This window comes from Podarcis muralis, chromosome 1, assembly GCF_964188315.1.
Source record: "Podarcis muralis chromosome 1, rPodMur119.hap1.1, whole genome shotgun sequence".
Classification (NCBI taxonomy): Eukaryota; Metazoa; Chordata; class Lepidosauria; order Squamata; family Lacertidae; genus Podarcis; species Podarcis muralis.
The window spans coordinates 92,060,186-92,079,463 of record NC_135655.1 but is presented as its reverse complement, the minus strand read 5'-3'; the positions used below and the strand labels follow the sequence as shown (position 1 = coordinate 92,079,463).

Here is a 19,278-nt window from a genome sequence, read left to right as displayed (position 1 = left end):
GCCATGTTGACTGAATAAGCTGGATGCCCAAGGAGAAGCCACACTGAGAAACAGCATGAGAGGTAGCTTTTGTGGTTATTGCAGCTTATAGAACCTAGAGTTAGAGAGGGCTAGTATGATGATTGGATGTGTACTATTTTTCTATTTTGCCTTAGTTATAAAAAGGTACAACAACAGTAATTCCTTTGATGTGCTTTTTGTGAATTATGCTTTATTCTGACATCAAATTGTTTTGTGGACTGCTTCCCATGGAATATATATATATATATATATATATATATATATATATATATATATATATGAAAATGATAATATCATGGTCAATCATTTAGATATGCCCAGACCATGAATGGCTAAGGCTTTATCAGTCAAGTCTTGAACTGGTCCCAGAAGACCACAGTCAGTTAATACAATTGGTGAAACACAGTTTAAATATCATCATGCCTCTGCACATGTAAACTACAACTCCGGAGTCACTGTCACATTACACTGGCGAAATATGGAAGTTATTTATTTTTTATTTAACTCCCATTGGGCTCTCCTAGTCTTCCTAAGTATGAACAGACAGAATGAACTAAATCACTGGAGTGCCAACCTTGACATCCCCATCCAACAAGCCAAATGATGCAAGAGAACAATGTACAATCTCAAATGCTTCTGATCAACAGCATTTCCCCAGTCAGCCTCTAGGTACAAATCATTTACCAAGGCTGTGAAAGTTGCTTCCAGCCATAATCAGGCAAGAATCCTGCATGGAAAAGACTGAGATAGGGTGTATAATCCAAGAAAACCTGTAGTTGCTCTGCTGCTACCCACTTTACTGCATCTACCATCTCCACACAGAAAAAGAAAAAGGAAAGGAAAAAGAAAGACTGAACACTCATCTAAATTTAGACTCTCCTGGCACTGTACTTCAAAGTTTCCTCCATCTCTTTTCAGTGAGCACTCAACCTGTAAACATTGTAGGTTTTCACCCCCAGATCCCAACAAAACAGTTTATTTCACATGTTTGAAAAGAAAGCTCAGAGCACTTCAGAGTCCTGGAAACAACACAATAAATCAGTACAATGGTATCCTCTGTCAAAGCAATTTGCTTAGATTTGTCACTTGCTTACCTGTGCTACTTCTTCAAAATCGTCATGTCTTTTCTGAAGAGCTCGTGCCCGATGCAGGGATTTTCCCACTCCAGTGTGTTTACTAAGGAAGGCTTCCCCATGGTTTTCAATCCAGTCCAATACCTGGACAGAGAAGAAGAATATCCAATTATCTCTCGTGGCTGTTCAACACAAAACATCCAATTATCTGTGGGCAGTACTTAGAAACAACACCATTCCATATAAGTGGATTCAATAAACTGAAGAGTTTATCTAACACTCAACACCATTCAGAGACAAATCTACTCAGAATCCAAAGTAAAAGGCTCCCCCCCCCCCGCTATTTACTGATAAATTGCTGTTATTGAATACCTGTTGTCTGTGTATTTCCATCATATGCTACATGTTTTGCAGCAGAAATGAATTTGTTCTAAATTACTGGGATTTTTAAAAGAAAACAACCACTACTATCATCATATAGGGGAGACAGTTACATCTACTATGTTGCCCTTCCATTCAAGTTCTTGTGTCTTAGATGTGCAATGATTCACTTCATATGAGCAGCCTATCCCAAGGCAGAGTATCTAAAATAAATCTGAACTGAAAGTAAAGGATTTAATTTTAGGAAGAAGGGAGATGGCTGTTTGGACGTTTAATCTAAAGTGTCTAAGGCTGAGGTCTTAAACCATACAACATTGGACGACACCAGCTTCAAATCTACTCACTGTAACTGATCCCAGCAAACCTAATATGCAAGAGGTTTAAAATATTATCTTTCCAAAAAAAAAAAATCAGCTCCGCCACGGCAGGTAAAAGATGCTTCTCCCAAGTAGTAAAAACATTAATGTTACAAGTACAAGTAATATCAAAAGCATCCATCCATTATTAGAAGCCCATGCTTTTTAAATAAAATACAGTTATATGCAGATGATTCAAAATGACATGGATATATATAAATGCCACAGAAGAACAGTAGTAGCCATAAATTTTAACTCAGGTCTTCTAGAAAACTGGCACCAGCGGCAGCTGAACCATGAAAGCTGACAGAATGTGTAACAAGCAGAAGGAGCCCTTCTCACAAGCTGACCAACTAGCTGGCCTTCCTTTCCACCCAACAGTAGAATGATGCTTAAGAACACGGAGAGCAAAATCTTCTACAACCAGAAAGACAGAAAGGAAGGACAGCTGGATCGTTCATTAATGACCCATGCTCTATTCAACTCCTGGTTAGCCCCAGATGCTACTGAGATATTTCAGCCACTTGGTTCCTTCTCACATTCAACAAAAATGAATGTTAGAATGAAATATACAAACGCCTACCCACCCAGCCTGTTTGCTACCCTGTCTGCTGAAAAGGGCACTATCAGAACCTACAGAGAAACCCTTCTGGTCATGAGAACCACACCAACTTCCTGAACTGTGTTTCAGCTTCTAGCATACAGGTATGTTGCAATACTCTGAACTTTGGGGTGTATCATATTGACCTTCTTGCCTAAGCTCTTTTAATCTTTTATTATTTATAACACCCTTTGGACTACAACTCCCATCAGTCCCAACCAGCCCATGAAGGCTGCTTTTTAAAAATGTCTGTCGGCAACCACCTATGCTATATGAAACTAGAGAGGTGGATTCTGTTTAGGTAGTGCTAACGAGAGATAGTAGTTTTCCTACTGAAATTTGTCATTACTTAGTCCAGAACAAAAAAGACCAATTTGTACAATTTACTTGTATTCTGAGAAGAGCAACATTTCTTCCTAAAGGTCTTTTCTGGCTCAGATTGTAAACTGAGCTGGCTTGCCTCCATCTAGGACACCTGGGAAGCTGAAACAGCTGAACATCAAGTACCTTAATCCTTAGTATGACTATCAAGCCTCCTGTAAATGATATGTGCAGGTTCCTTTCTGCCTGGTATTTACTCCTGAGTATATGCACACAATAAGGCTACATTTATATTCCACAGAACAAGATCTTCTTTAAACTGCATTTTAAAAATAAACTTTGCATTATTTCTTTGGTGATTATAGTACAATAACACTTAGGAATTTTGTAACGTAGGTCATATACAAATCTAAAAGAAAATGGTCCACTATCCTACTTAATGTTGGGATACAGTGGTAGTTGCTGTTTGATGGATCAGGAACATTTTATGGGGTTTATCAGAGGAAACTGCCACCTCAGTTTCCCTCTTGGAATGAACTCCTACACATATGAGATAAGAGAACCCAAAATATGACAGGTTTTTCTTCTAATATGTCTTTGCTCTAGTATTTGTACATGGCTTGTAATAACAGTTGCTAGCTAGCTCCGCTGTTATTAAATCTATTAATACTTCTGTTAACATCCTTTCTCCTCATCAGGGAATCTTCACATCCTCTACGATAATCCAATCTAAGCAAAAAGTGGAAGTTGAAAGCAGAGCCATATTATTTGAAAGTAGGAAATGTCCATTGACCTAAAATATTATAAAGAGAAAACCTAAATGGCATTCCCACTTATTAAAAATAATTATTTTCTATATATTTACAAGGAAGCTATGCAATTTCTTATGTATTTTGAATAGATACAGAACACACAAAATGTTTTCATTGAGGTGGGGAGATTGCATTCTTAGCCAAAACAATGTAACTTTCTTGGCTTCTTTGTTTGCAGGAAGAAGTAGTGTCAGACATATATGACATCACTACTTTATGACCTTCACTAGAAACTCGGAACAAGGTATTTACTGAGGTTTCCTGTATCCCATGCCTTCAATATTATTCATTATCAACTTTCAATCATCAATAAGTATATGGAAACGCTCAGTGTGTGATGGTCACTGGAAAGAGTGATGCCCCCATGAAAGCTCTCTTCTTCTTCACGGAAGATACTATGAGAATCTCCATCCATTGTTAATATTTACAGGACCTTGGGTCACACAACTGATGTGTTCTAATTACAACCAGCAGAGGGTGCTTCCAGTGCACATCTGAGCCAAAACAGTTTCATTTTTGACTGTGCATAAAAATGATTTTTCTACCACTACCGGAAGAAATTGTCACTGGGGCTATACAATTTTCAAGGTTTAAAGGGACATGTCTGGAAAGCTACACAGCACCAGTCAGCTGCAACAGCTATGTAGTTCCCATGTGAACCCTAAAAGAACAAACATGTGAAAAGCTTTCTATTGGCTTAAAACTATGCACTATGAAGGGAAGGGGGGGGTCCTTTAGGGTGTGTTCATTAATTCCTCCTTGAGGGTCCCTCCTTCTCATCTTGCTCCTAACCTTTAGATTTTCCTTCTGGTTGGATAATCAATGGAAAACTTGTTAACTGGTCACAATATAAAGGACTAATTGGAAACTAAATGCAAAGCAATTGGAATTTTTGCTGGTTGCTGGTTTATTTTTCTGTCCACAGAAAAATGTGGTCTCATGCTCAGCTGCACACATTTGAAAAATAAGAAATTAGGCCTAGCTGGCCAGCCAACCAGCTAACTGTAGTGTGCACAACAATGTTTATATTCCTTTAGGGTTATTTTCATCCTTTACCAGTAAGTATACAAGAAAAAGATTTTGAGTACTGTATAGCAAGTGCTTTAAAAGAGTAAAGAGTATCTTAAGATAGATACTTTTTCAGATCACATTAAGTTATCTCTTTATTTCAACCTTTAGCAGAAAGCACCCAGTCCTGATCTAGGCATCAATAAAAATTCAGAATAAACAAACTCTCCCTTCTTATTGCAGGCAAACAAGCTTATTTCTTTACTATTGGATGGGTAGAGGGGTGGACTCTAACTCTAGTCCATACAAAGTTATAATATTTAACTCTTGAAGGGTCATGTTACTATAAAGGCTGGGGGTTTTTCAGGATCACTTAAGCAATTATAGGGTGATTGTGATCATGAAAAATCCATCCAAAGCCAGGGAAAGTCTTGAATGAGTAGACTTTGGAGGGCTCTTCAGAATCAGGTTTTTGCTGTGTACTTGCCCTGCCTGAATTTATCAAAGGGTCCCATTGATCCTGTTCTCAAAACAAGTTGTCATTCCTCAAACGAAGGCTGTCATTGACTAGCATGTCACAAATTAAAAGAGACAATTATCCCACCAAAAAACTGGGAGGGTGTGGGAAGCACAGCTCTGGGAGGGGACAGTGCCTCAAGAATGCACCCTAATTCTACAACATGAAGCAAAGTCAGTACCTTTCTAAAAAAATAAAAAAATAAAAGTGTACTTCTGGAGGATGGATTGGGGAGGAAGCATCCCATTCAACAGCAGAAGACCTGGCTGTTAAGTAAAAAGAAGTAATACTGGCACCATTCTCTGGTGGCTGAAATCCACAGTCTAGCTACAATTTAAAATGAAAATGTAGAGAGAACATTGTGAATTTCTTCAATAAACAGATGTTATGGAATCTTCTGCCTTTTAAGGAAAACACAGTCGTACCTTGGTTCCTGAGCGGAATCCGTTCTGGAAGTCCATTCGACTTCCAAAAACGTTCGAAAACCAAGGCACGGCTTCCGATTGACTGCAGGAGCTTCCTGCACTCAACTGGAATCCGCGGAAGGTACATCGGACATTCGGCTTCCAAAAATAGTTTGCAAACCAGAACACTCACTTCTGGGTTTGCGGTGTTCGGGAGCCAAAATGTTCAAGAACTAAGCTGCTTGAAAACCAAGGTACAACTATAAAAGGGAATTCAGTGGGTTCCACATATCAATCCAGCACTATATATGCTGAATATGCAACCCTCTTAGTTTTAGAAGGACCTTGGTTTCACAAATGCTAATAACAAAATAAAAAACAAAGAAAAAAGTCTTGAGAAAAAAATCTAAGGAGGCTTACTAAATCCTAATCCTGCATAATGGCCAATAATGCTCACCAACTTAATTACACACAAAAAAAATCTCCTTTTGTTTATTTAAAAGCCACTGCTTGAAATAGATTTCCCCCTCTTTTCTCTTCCCCATTTATCATGGAAGAGTAATGTCAAATAAAGGTCTATTAGAAAGGGGAAAACACTTCTAAATACAAAGGAATTTATCCTCTGGCTTTTCCTGCCATTATTAATGACTTGCAATAGCTGAGTCACAAATAAACTAAACTGTTCTTATTGGCACTTAGACGACTTCTTAATAAAACACAGAACCAAGTGAATTTTCACTACAGGTTCTGTGAATGACTTAGTAACAAAAAATGAGATCAGAAATTGACCAGAAATTAAGATCTGGTTTAATTCAAAAATTAATACCAAAGACAAAATACACCTGAAGAAATAGTTTCAATCCTCAGCACTGCAAGATCTGCCCTTCTATTTCTGAGAACAAACCTGATTTTCTTGATGTTCTATTGAGGTGCTTATTGGCTTGATGGTTTCAATCATATCTTATTATTGTATTTAACATTTTTATGGAGATTGCTGATGTATTGTTTATTGCTGGGTTTATCTACTCAGCTTTGGTTTATCTTTTAGGTCACCTTGAGAGGGCTTTTACCCTTACAAGTGACCTAAAAATATTATAAATAGGTGTTAGAAACTCTCATTAGAAGAAGGATGCCATCTACAATCTTAGTAAGAAAAGACCAGTAAAGAAGCTGCCTTATACCAGAGCAGAGTATTTGCCCATATAGCCCACTATGGTCAGCTCTGACTGGCAGCAACCTTCCAGAGTCACAAGCAGAGGTCTTGCTGCTTGCACATCATCTGCTTTGATCCTTTTAACTGGAGATGCCAGGGAAGGAACATGGGACATTTTCCATGCAAAATATGTGCTGTGGCACAGATTTATGGTCCCTCCTCATATATATAATAATACATTTATTTGCAGAGAGTTTCCCCCCTTCAGACATTGCAAAATTAGGCTCAGAGTTTTACAGGTTAACATCTGTAATATTGTCAGGTGGCAAATGTTTTATACTAGCACTATCACCAGGACAGGACAGGACATCACTGATCCTTCCATTCCTCAGAGCAGAACAGACATGTCTGATAGAACTGTAGTAGACGCTCAAACTGCAGACAAATGGCCACATCAGGGGGAAATACTGCCTGTCGTACAGACAGTTAAAAACAATTAAACATCAGCCCACAGGATTCCTGTATGTTTTATAAGAAATGACTAGCTTGCCAATAGCAAATCCATCACTTCTAAACAATTCCAGCCTGAAGCTAAGTAATTCAGCTACCCTTAAGGGCCATCAGAGAAGACAAGGTAAATGCAGCATCATATAACATACTGCTTTAGATGGAAATATTTGCACCGATCAATAAATACTATTCTCTTCACACTCATTATGCTACACCTTGTTTTTTACTTGTAAGGATAAAGTACCAGGCAGGTCTTTATCCATCTTATTAGCACTTTTGGTCCAGTCTGTTTCTGGTATGCAGCCTTGGGGTTAATGCCCCTCAGTGTGCCAGTGCCCCTGACAATTGCAATGCAGATACAGAGTCAAAAATAGGGGTCAGTAGGGGTCCAGTGCCTGGTTGTGTAGGCTAGGTGCATCTGGATTTTCTATGTAACCTGGAACAATATGTGCCCTGAATCTGGCAATTCTAGGTGAGACCAATAACAGCAGGCAATACTTCCACTCTACTTCTTGCTCTTTAAACACCATGTACTAGCAAAGCAACAAATCTATCTAATTCAGTAAGCTCTGAACATGTTTCCTCAAATCCATTTCTGATCATACCCTAGACTATCCATGGTCTGGCCAAATCTGAAATGGATATGAAAATTGGCCTCATTACATGCAGCACATAGTGTTCTTGAAGCTCTCTATGCCATTTTCAACATTTGTTGCAACTTACCAGAAGCAGGGTTGTGAGGAGAGTACTAGGGAAGAGTCCAAGAAATGCCACAGCAGGCACATGAACACATGTTGGCCACAGAATTAAAGGCTGCTGGAAACAATGGGAGCTGCAATTCATACATTTTATCTATCCCTAGAGTTGAACTGTCAACATATGCAGTAGTATCCAGGACCTCAGTTACTGCTGTGTCATTTTGAGGAGTCAATTCTGCCATCTCCTATCATGTCCCATAAGATCCAAAAGTGAGAATACAGGAGCAGGGGCTGAATTTGCTCTAGAACAGCCTTTCTCAACCTGTGGGTCCTCAGATGTTGTTGGACTACAACTCCCATCACCCCTAGCTAGCAAGGCCTGAGCTCAGGGATGATGGGAGTTGTAGTCCAACAACATCTAGGGACCCACAGGTTGAGAACCGCTGCTCTAGAATTTGGTCCAAAGTTCAGTTTAATATTGGAGAAGACTTGGATGGGTCTACTAATCAGCAGAATCTGTTTAATCTACAACCACAACATATGCATGGCAAAAGAGAGCTTACCATGCCTTAAATTCAAAGTCACATCAGGCATGACATTATTAGCGCCATGTAATAAATTATCTCTGAAAATTCTCTCTGCTTATGAAAAATGTCCCATACAATTCTTATATACGCAAGCATAGCTTACTGGGATGGATTGTAACACTGAAAAGTCTTTACAGATTCTTCTACCATCTATGTGCCCTTCTCTTTCTCAGCATCTTTTCCCAAAATATCCACACTGAACTGCAAACAGCTCTTTCTAGAAAGTCTGGGAGCTAATCCATGAGCCATTATGAATTTTTTTCTAATCAAATCCTGCTTTCTCCCCCCCCCCCACTACCAGTGTTTAGAGGCCTACCTCCCATACATAATCATCCAAGACTCTGAAAAGAACATGCAATCTGCTTTCTCCTTGAAAGGAAGAGCAACCTTGCAGACCTATCAATATTCTTTTGCTCAGCACAACTAAATTAATGAAGAAAATTAAGTGCAGAGGCAATTACAACTCTTAAATCATCTTTCTTTATCCTCTTGCCAACATTAAGCTGAAGAAATCCCTTAAAGTCAGCATGTAGGTATTTTTTATAAGCCCGCAATCCAAACTGCAAGAGCTTCATCCTAATATAAATTGTCTTTCTATTATAAAATGGAACTTCTGAATTTTTATGAACTCATTTTTTGCTATGATCACCATCCCATAAACGCTGCCTTGACTCCTCTAATGACATACATCTCTGTTTTCCAAATCCAGTACTGATCTTTTCTCCTTTACAGGCATGCTTAGGGTTTTGCTGACTTCTACCACCAACCCGCTCATTCTTTCTGAAGAATAAATGGGCAACAGCATTTGGTTATGGTGTAACTATATTTGATTGCTACTATAAAGAATTATGCTTTTTTTCTGCATTTTCAGCCTGTTGGGATGTTAATGTTGCATTGTATTGATCTGCTGTAGCCCACCTTAGGAAAGTATACATCCTAAAAGGCAGACAGAAAATCCATTAAAAATATTAAAAGGCCAGTTTGTTTTCTTCATCATTTTGGAGCATTTTCAAGATATTGTTATGTGAATCTTGAAAGATTGCTATTTCATTATCATGAGCCGATTAAATGCCATGTACAATCTGTATCATTTTGACCTCTACTGCCTGTTGACATACCATATTTTTCCCTAGGTAAATTCCTAATTTGTTGATTAAGTACTTAATGTGACAAATGTCACCAACTGTGCTATTAAAAATACTGCACAGAAAAACAAAACATTTTTTGTACATTTCCCCAACCACCTTCAATCATATTCTGTGCTCTTATAATTAAGAGACAGGAAATACTGCCTGTCGTACAGACAGTTAAAAACAATTAAACATCAGCCCACAGGATTCCTGTGTGTTTTATAAGAAATGACTAGCTTGCAAGGCTTGTGGACAACTGCGCGAAGCATGGGGCGCCCTCCGGAGGGCACCCCGTGCTTCGGGCTGCTGCCCGCAAGCCTTGTGAGCCAGCAGGAACTCCCGCCGGGCTTGCAAGGCTTGCGGACACCTGCGCGAAGCACGGGGCGCCCTCCGGAAGGCGCCCTGTGCTTTGGGCTGCAGGCTGCTGCCCGCAAGCCTTGCGAGCCCGCGGGAACTCCCGCCGGGCTTGCAAGGCTTGCGGATAGCTTCCTGAAGCCTGGAGAGCGAGAGGGGTCGGTGCGCACCGATCCCTCTCACTCTCCAGGCTTCAGAGAAAGCCTGCATTCGCCCCATGGGACGCACACACATTTCCCCTTCATTTTTGGAGGGGGGAAAGTGCGTCCTATAGGGCAAAAAATACGGTATGTCTTAATAAATTGCAGGAGATGGGAGTAGTAACTAAAACTGTCAATTGAGAAAGGAACCATACTTTTTAATGCTGAACTTGCTTCTTGTATAGCAATGTTTCCAAACTGTGTGTGGATGGAAGAGCTATAAATAACTGAATATGTGCATGTTTCTGCAAAGAAATATAGAAAACGTGTTCCCTCTCACAGAATATAAGAAAGAAGCAAGAGTACTCTACAGAAAGCTGTTGGTTATTTTTCTTTTTTCTTTTGCTTTAATAATAAATAATAATAAATTTTATTTATATCCCGCCCTCCCCAGCCGAAGCCGGGCTCAGGGCGGCTAACAACAGTCAAATAGTCAAACAGTCAAATTCTAAAATTCTAAAAACATTCTAAAAACATTTCATTATAAAAATGAAAGACTTAAAATGCTTATAGTTCTTATAATAGCTTAAAAGGGGCCAGTCAGTGGCATTACCCAAAGACTCAGAACTCTTAATTCAATAAATTTATCACATTAGCATCCACTTCTCTGTGCTGATGTTCTTCTTTATTCCAAGACTGCCACAAACCACATCTACTTTCCACGCATTGGTCAAGATGCCAACTCCAAATGTTCAAATAACCTAATAGCCTTCCTTACATTTCAATTATAAAAAACAGATATTCTCCTTTTAAAATGTAATGCAGCAGAACGCTGATTTACCCAAGTTGCTTTTATCTAAAATTCCTTGTTGGCCTAATGGAAGACAAAAGCCTTCAGAATGTTGGTGAACCAGGGTGGGAAGCTCTGACTGTTCCACATTAGACTTGCCTCTGACCTTTTTGACATCACAAAGGGAAATTCAACCTTCCCTGCCCCCCATTACTTCTGTATTTGGACATTAATTATATGAAATGGGGAAATTATATTGAATCAGGCCCTGTGAGACTCAGGGTCAATAGAAGGTCCCCTTCATCACCTCCACAGCAGTTATGTCTCTCAGGAAAGTTGGTTAGGGACCTATGTGCAAATATTTAGTTCTGGAGGGAGCGATCACTTACTTACAATTAAATGAAATGTCTGAGGGTTCCTTTCCTTTAAATGCCAAGTTGTTAGGCTGCCCTGCACTTTGAAAATGGTGACATCAATATGCCCCTACATGTATACAGTTGTGATGACTGGAGCAGCCCTCTTCTTAATATATAATGCCATGGCAATGACACTATGCCATGTAGTGTTGTCTCCAAGGAAGCGAATGTGCACCCAACCAATTTCAAACCACCTGGCAGCTGGGAGAGTTTGGAGTCAAGCCACTTGCTGCTTTTAAATTATTTTTAAAGGGAATTCTTGGCCATCCCCCTGAACCTTTCACTACCCTCTCTTGATCATCCCCATTCCTCCAAATGTGTCAAAAAAGTTCAATGGAGAACACCTGGTGCAGGCCTAACCTTTTCTAATTAAATATTCCACTTTATATAACCTAATGATATAAGGGCTAAATTATACATGATCAGGAAGCCACATATATTTTATCCACATTTATATTTTATATTGATCCACATATATTTTTATCCCACATCTCCCAAAACGACACTACTAGAACTCAAAAAGGTGCAAAAAGGTGCATCAGTGATTATGAGGTAGTTGGAGCACCTTTCCTAATGTTACATTTTACTAAATGTTGCATTTTAGTTTAGAAATAAGGACTAATGGGATATACAACAGAGGTTTAGCAAGTTATGAGTAGTGTGGAAAAGTAGAAGTTTTTCTCCCACTTTCATACAAGAACTTAAGGTGACCCATGGACCTGACTGGCAGGAGATTTGAGGAAATAAGTAAGTGTCTTCTTCACATAGCATGTAACTTCAACATTAATAATCTATATTTAAAAAATGAATTACAGGATCGTTAACACACTGTTCAATAAATAGATATTGAAAAATAGTAAGGGTAATGGTAACTCTCTAATGAGAGCCGCTTTAAAGCACAAAGCAGAGTAATCTGTTCTGATTAGCAACTCTAGGGAGGAGAAAAGAATTACAGATGGAGACTAATTTCATATGAAAGTTCAAATCAAATTATGCAAATGACAGGGTATGGTTAAATAATGAGCCCTATAGAATGTCCTGAGGAAATATCATTACATGAAAATGAAATTATTTAAAAACAGAGTTTCGTGGCATTACACTGAGCTTTATTTAAGCATCATTATCTGATGTTTGGAATAATTTTATTTAGCTTCCTAGCAGGCTGTGGAGAATTTGAAGCCTATTAACTGCTTAGCCTAACATCAATAGTCACCTGTGCAATATTCTTGGACCAATGCCTTGCAACATTAAAAAAAGGTCTATACTGAGTAGCAAAAATTAATCAGAGGTTTTAAACACACCTTTCAGTACATGTATGTTGAGTATCATTTGGAAAAGAAAAAATGAAAACTGAAATTGGGAAGAGGAAAGTGTATAACTTCCCAGAGACTCATATAATATAGTATCCAAAAGGTAGGTGCTGCTGGCTAAATAGAACCTTGAACTAGAGCACTTATATTAGGAGATGAGGATAAACGGCATCATCATCACCATCACCATCACCATGACCATGATGATGATGATGATGATGCAGGTCCCACCTTGTATCACCAATATCTGCAGTTCTGGCAAATATTACCTTATATTGAATGGCAGATCAAATCTCCATCTATCTATATCTCACATATTCTCACTACCCACCTCCACCCCTTTATCCCCAGGTAGTATAAGAGATCTACTCACAAGATGGGTGTTCTCAGTTACTGCATCAAACAGCGATTAGAACCAAAAAGAACTCATTTATTAATTATGGACAGAGATGCTGCCACATCTTCAAAACCTTCAAAAGACATTGTCAAAATGCATCCACCACGAGTCCACTGGTCTCTGTTTGTGATACCAATACTAGTAACCCTGAGACTGAGGTTCCTTCATTTTGCTTATGCTTGAAATATTAGGGGGAAGAGCATATTCTGAGACATACTATCCCTCTTCCCACCAGAACCCTCTCCAGCTTTCTAGGGATAATATACCCAAGATGGACACAAAGTGAACAGGTGCTGTACCACTTGAGATGTCTCAAAGGGGATTTGCACATGTTCCTGTAACATGCAAACACATCATGTCTTTCATATGCATGCTGCCCTCCCTCCCCTGACAATGCATAGACATGAGGCAAGGCGGGATTGAGGTTTCTTTATAGAGGTGCCAAAAGCCATAGTTCAATGACAAAGCACATGCTTTGCATGTAAGATGTCCCAGGCTCAGTAACTGGTATATCCAGTGGGAAAGACTCCTGCCTGGAACCCAAGAGAGTTGCTACCAGTCAGCATCAACAGTGCTAAGCTAGATTGAAAAATGGTCTCACTTGGCATAAGGCAGCTCCCTATAATCCTATGCTCCATCATATGGAACTCCCTGCCTAGGTCTGGCTGGCTGCTACACTGTCCTGCTTCAGGAACTTGGAGGATGGAGAACCTATCTTTTCCCCAGTTAAAAGGTTTCTGGAACAGAAAAATGTGCTCTGCAGTTTTGTGGTTATAATGTGGCTTTATGTTTCTTTCTGATGATGTGTTTGAGGTTATTTTTACATGTTTAATTTTTTATTGATGGGTTTCATGTATTTTTCACTGCCGTTGAGGAGACCTATAAAATGAATATATAATCATGGTTCATGGGGTCATTTCTGGCAATCCAGAAAACATAGTGATATAATGCCACAGATAAGTGGGCATGGGTCTGGTTTTGCAATGTACAGTATCTTAGCAATACCATCTCTGTTGTGCATGCATACATCAGCAGATTGGGTAGGGGATAGCACATTTCACAATGTATCGCTAGTATGTGTGGATCTACCATCACTACTCTTATAATATAAACTTCCATTTATGTAGAAATCTGTACAGGCATAGAAGCTAAGCCACTGGCAGCAATTTGTAGCACTACACACCGAAATATATGCATTGTGACATTTATGCCTTCTCAAAACATGCAGATCTTATTGCAAGATTAGTGTAAAGGTTTGAGAACCAAATCAATACTGTAATTGAAAACACGAACATCTGTCTCTTTATTCTGGTGAAACAAAGGGTATTTCCTTATCACTGTATTAAAGACACATTTCCCAGTTTTGTTGAATCAATATTGGTTTCTGTGTTTCTCGTACATATTGGTTCTGCACAATAACTCCTAAATGTGAACATTTACTTGCTGAGGGAAGGGGAAGAAAGTTGGGAAAAGAAGATAGAGGTCTTAGAAGCAGCCGTGATATCTTAAATAACAGCTGTGGTGGGGACAATGGGCAGCCTACAGAAGTGGTGCCGAAGGTGATGTTCATGATGATATGTAGAATTTAACTGAGCGTTTGAATGTTCAAACATTTCACCAACATTATATTGTCACAATCATTACAACAACCCTGTAAGTATTATAATATTGACACTGATCTTTCCAGGTGAGGAGGTGAGGTTACAGTTGAGAGACTATGGTTTGGTTAGTGCAACTTTTTTCCTATGTCTGCTCTGGCAACACCTGGATCTAATAATGTCAACCATAACATCCAGAGTTCATCCACCTGCTCATATTTAAATGTTGTATGTGCCATTATCTGCCAACATCACCCTTCCATGGTCCTCATAAGACAAATAGGTCAGTATCAACGCAGAGAAATAAATTAACAATATTGGATACTTCTCCATGGTTTATTAATCCAGGCATGTCATGTAAAAACCAGCTCAACAGCCTGTCAATTTTGACAACTGTGCCATAGTTCTCATATTCTAAGGAAAGGTAAACAATGATTTCCAGTTCACTTTCTGCACACCCCTCGTGATTATATAATGCTGAAATCATCTATGTAATAACCTAGGGATATAATTTATTCCACTCTCACTGTTGCTTTTTTCAATTAACTGTCCTTCAGGCATAGACAGTGGTTTGACAGCTAATTACCTACTCACAAAGACAAATTCCAAAATAATTTCTAAAAGCTTTCCTATAATAATTTTGTAATTAATGGTGGCACATGATATGGTAAAAGTCTATGAAAGCTGTTTTATATTTCAGTATATCAGCCTAACAGCATCAGGTGATAGAAATATTGTTTCACGAGGCTTTCCAGATGAAACTCCAAGCCAATTTTCAGGCCACAATGAACTAATCTCCAAGTTTCAGTTTCACATGCCTGAGAAATTACATTACCTGCTGAACATCTTGCTGGAAAACACAAAGTTGAAGCCTCTGATGTAACCGGACCTTCCTGTGCTGCCAGATGCTCTCCAAACGCCGTTGGTGATGCAAGACCTCATGGACCACATCCAAAACTTGGTGAACAGCCTTGGAATAATTAGCTGTGGCAGTAAGAGATTCTGAATTCCCCGGACTCAAGGGACGCTGTAAGACATCCAGCAAAGCCTTTCCATCCTGGCTTACCTGTAAGATTAGGGGGGGGGGAATCCATCAAGTTTAATGTTATAAAATTGTTCAGGTAATTGTGTTTTAAAAATACATATGTAATTAAATGGGGTCACTTTTTTTCTTTCTTTCCCTGTGAAAAGGCAAATTCAGAAGGATATTTATTCCTAAGGTTCAGACACTTAATTCACAAACTTCACTTTCTTCTTAAGAAAACATGGGTGAATTCTCTTCAGTGTTTCCTTTTAAAAACTGCCTATAAGTGGGGGTTGTTCTAAGCTGTAATGTTGGTGAAAACTGTATATGGAAAAATGGAATTGCCATTAATTTATACCGATGCAACACAGCAGGCTCACACCCAAAAGAGTGTACTTAAAACATTTTCCTTCAAGCCTATTATGAAAACATTCAAGCAAATTAGAACTTCACTAGGTACTTTGTTACATACAGTATTTACTACTTTATTTTGAACACAGTGGGAATCCATACTTGGTTTAATGGCATTTCTTCAGTGCTTTTTAAAAAAATTGTTCTGATAATGTTGTTATAGATATCATAGAAACACCAATAAAAAGAACATGAATTATGTGAGTCCTGAAAGTCCCTGCAAATGAATGAATAGGTTTTGAAAGAATTATTTAGAAAGTAAGCAGCTACCTGCCATTTAAGCCTTCCAGTTCACCCTTTAAGAAGTAAAAATACATGTACGTCTTATGTCAGTGATTTGCATTTTACAAGGATTGTTCAAGGTTAAAATACACTTATAGAGCAGCTTTGCAGTGTGTATTGTATCATAAGTTGAAAATGGGGCTATACAATCAAACTAGTGGGTGAATTCATTCTCCCCTCAGTTCAAATTGTAATTGGGTTGCTAATTGCAAGCATCATCAGAGAACACTGAAAAGAGATCAGTTTTTCCCCTAGAGTTCTAAATTGGCTTACTTTTAGGGAACACACATGTGCATTTTTGCACTGCTGCTTAGAGATTATTTTATTTTTAAAATGCATATAATGCCTTTTATTAACTTTGTTTTTGTTTTTCCAGCAGTCAATTAAGGATTTGGTTTTTTAAAGATAATGTGTATACAATACATGCCCTGCATTTGGGCATAAGTTCCCAAACTTTTCAGTTTGCCAACCCAATAGCCCAAATGTTATTGGTATGGTGACTCATTTTATTGCCATAATCATGATCCCTATCCACACTATTAAAAAACAACAGCTATACAAGTTATTATCTCCTTCTTCTTCTGTACTTCTATCATCTCTTTCACAGTTACAGTGGTACATCGAGTTACAAACGCCTCAGGTTACAAACGCTTCAGGCTACAAACTCTGCTAACCTGGAAGAGTTACCTCGAGTTGAGAACTTTGCCCCAGGATGAGAACGGAAATCATGTGGCGGCGGTGTAGCAGCAGCAAGAGGCCCCATTAGTGAAAGCACGCCTCTAGTTAAGAACAGTTTCAGGTTAAGAACGGACCTCTGGAATGAATTAAGTTCGTAACTAGAGGTACCACTGTATTAGGGATATATACAATTTAATTATATATCTGTAAACCGCTTTGAGATTTTTATTATATAAAGCAGTATAGTTGGTTTTTTTTTTTAAAAAAACTTAATTACTTTGTGCAAATTATTTGGAGAACGTTACTTAAGCAAAACAGAGTTTGGATTTTAATTTGTGTAGGTAACACACTGTGCTAGTTATGGATATTTAGACCAGGAGTTGACAGTGGTGGCTGTCTAGTGTTTTACAGTTTCTCTTACTGTGCAATCTAGAACTGCAGGCAGCTAAGATCACAATAATGTTACACAGAATCATAGAGTTGGAAAGAACCCAAAGGATCATCTAGTCCAACACCCTGCAATGCAGGAATCACAGCTGAAGAATCCCTGACAGATGTTCTTCAACCTCTGCTTAAAATCCTCCAAGGAAGGAGAGTCCACCATCCAAGGGAGTCCGTTTCAGTGTTAAACAGCTCTTACTGTCATAGTTCCTTCTAATGTTTGGTTAAAATACCCTTTCTTGCAACTTGAATCCATTGGTTCGGGTCCTACCCTCTGGAGCAGCAGAAAACAAGCTCACTCCATGTTCCACGTGACAGACCTTCAGATAATTAAAGATAGCTGGCACATTACCTCTCAGTCTGCTTTTCATGGATTAGGTGACTCAATATAATGTTCACTCATTATATTGAGAAGAGAGCAAAATAGTAGGCTGGACATAGACAATACTAACAGAATAGTTAAAAAAGCAGGGGTTAATATGAATAATCATCTGGCAGCTCTACCCACTGAAGAGAGTTCCTTCTGCTCACGCATTAAAATTCACCAATAATGCAATGAACAAGCAAAACTGGAGAATATTCATCACTTCAAGAATGAATGAATGTCTTCAGAAGCAGGGGACAAGAGACCTTTGAGGACTATTTGAGATGTGATTGTCACATAGCTCACCCTGTGCTGAGATTCTACCACAGGTTCACTTAATTACTGTTAGAATTCCAAGCCCTGGTACCTAATTTGCAGAACAATCGTGGGCATGGTTTCTCAGACGTGAAGTCCCACTGTGTACAGTGGGGCTTATTTTCTAATAATTGTGCTCAGACTGCAATACTATAAAGTGCTTTCTGGGGAGAAAGTGGGGTAGATGTTTATTGCAATGCAGAGGGTTCCACTGTTTGTCTGCTTACAGAAGACTCATTAGTTAAGGTGCTTAAACAGTCACATCAGCATGGAAATGAAAAGTCAGATAAATATGTCCTACATATTACCCAGCTAATACCTCCACACCTCAGAGGCATATCCAACAATTTTCATTAATTTTCACTGTCTAACCTGCTAGTGGTTATTAAAGTCTGTTCCGTAAACACTCACCTCCGTGTAGGCTTGGGTGACCTGTTCATAAAGGGACTGATGATGATGGATGGCCAGTTCAAGGTCTTGCATTTCAGAGGGGAGGCCTCCTTCACTGCACATTTTGCACCAGGCATCTACACCAGAAAGGAACTGCAAGAAGAAATTCCAAAAGGATATTACAGGAATGCAATGGACAGGTAGCAGCAGGAGGAAATAATAATAATTAAAATAATCAGGAGAGCCATTTTGAAGTACTACACATTATAGCACATCAAAAGTAGAGTGAGACAAACAAGCATATAAACAAAGTTTCACTTTATGAGTGGAAACCAGGATCCACAGAACTTGTGTACCCAAGGGGGCATGGAACTTATAATAATCAATCAGCAGCCCCCTGACCTAGCAATGAGAAAGCTTGAAAGGCCATGTAGCCTGCACACTTTTCATAAGCTTACAAAGCTTATCCTGACCCTGCCTTCTTTGAACATAACATTCTCTTGCTTGCTGGTTTGTTTGTTCAAACTGAATGTGACACATTGATGTGCCTTTTAACAAGCTCACATCTTCAACTTGTTTATTTATTTATTTCATATCCTGCCCTTCCTCCCAAAGGAGGCCAGGATTGGAAACAAGTGATAAAACGATAACAACATATTAAAAACAATTCCAATACGGATGCAGACCAGGAAAGATTCCACACACTCTTAATCCCACAGCATTACTCTTTCCTAATGTTCCTGTTTCTCTTAGTCTTTTTTTTCTCTTGCTCATTCTGCTATGCATAAACACCTAT

General features: G+C 38.8%; 1 protein-coding gene across 6 annotated transcripts in view; it reads right to left on the bottom strand.

The window, feature by feature from the left end:
• The window catches only part of KALRN (kalirin RhoGEF kinase), a 427,958-nt gene that overhangs the window by 129,280 nt on the left and 279,400 nt on the right, over nt 1–19,278 (bottom strand). For all 6 annotated transcript variants that reach the window (XM_077935013.1, XM_077935010.1, XM_077935009.1 and 3 more), the window contains 3 exons: nt 18,504–18,635; nt 15,413–15,643; nt 1,116–1,238 (listed from right to left, as the gene is read on the bottom strand). In XM_077935013.1, the coding sequence (XP_077791139.1) occupies nt 1,116–1,238; nt 15,413–15,643; nt 18,504–18,635 (486 nt within the window). The remainder of the gene's footprint in view (nt 1–1,115; nt 1,239–15,412; nt 15,644–18,503; nt 18,636–19,278) is intronic.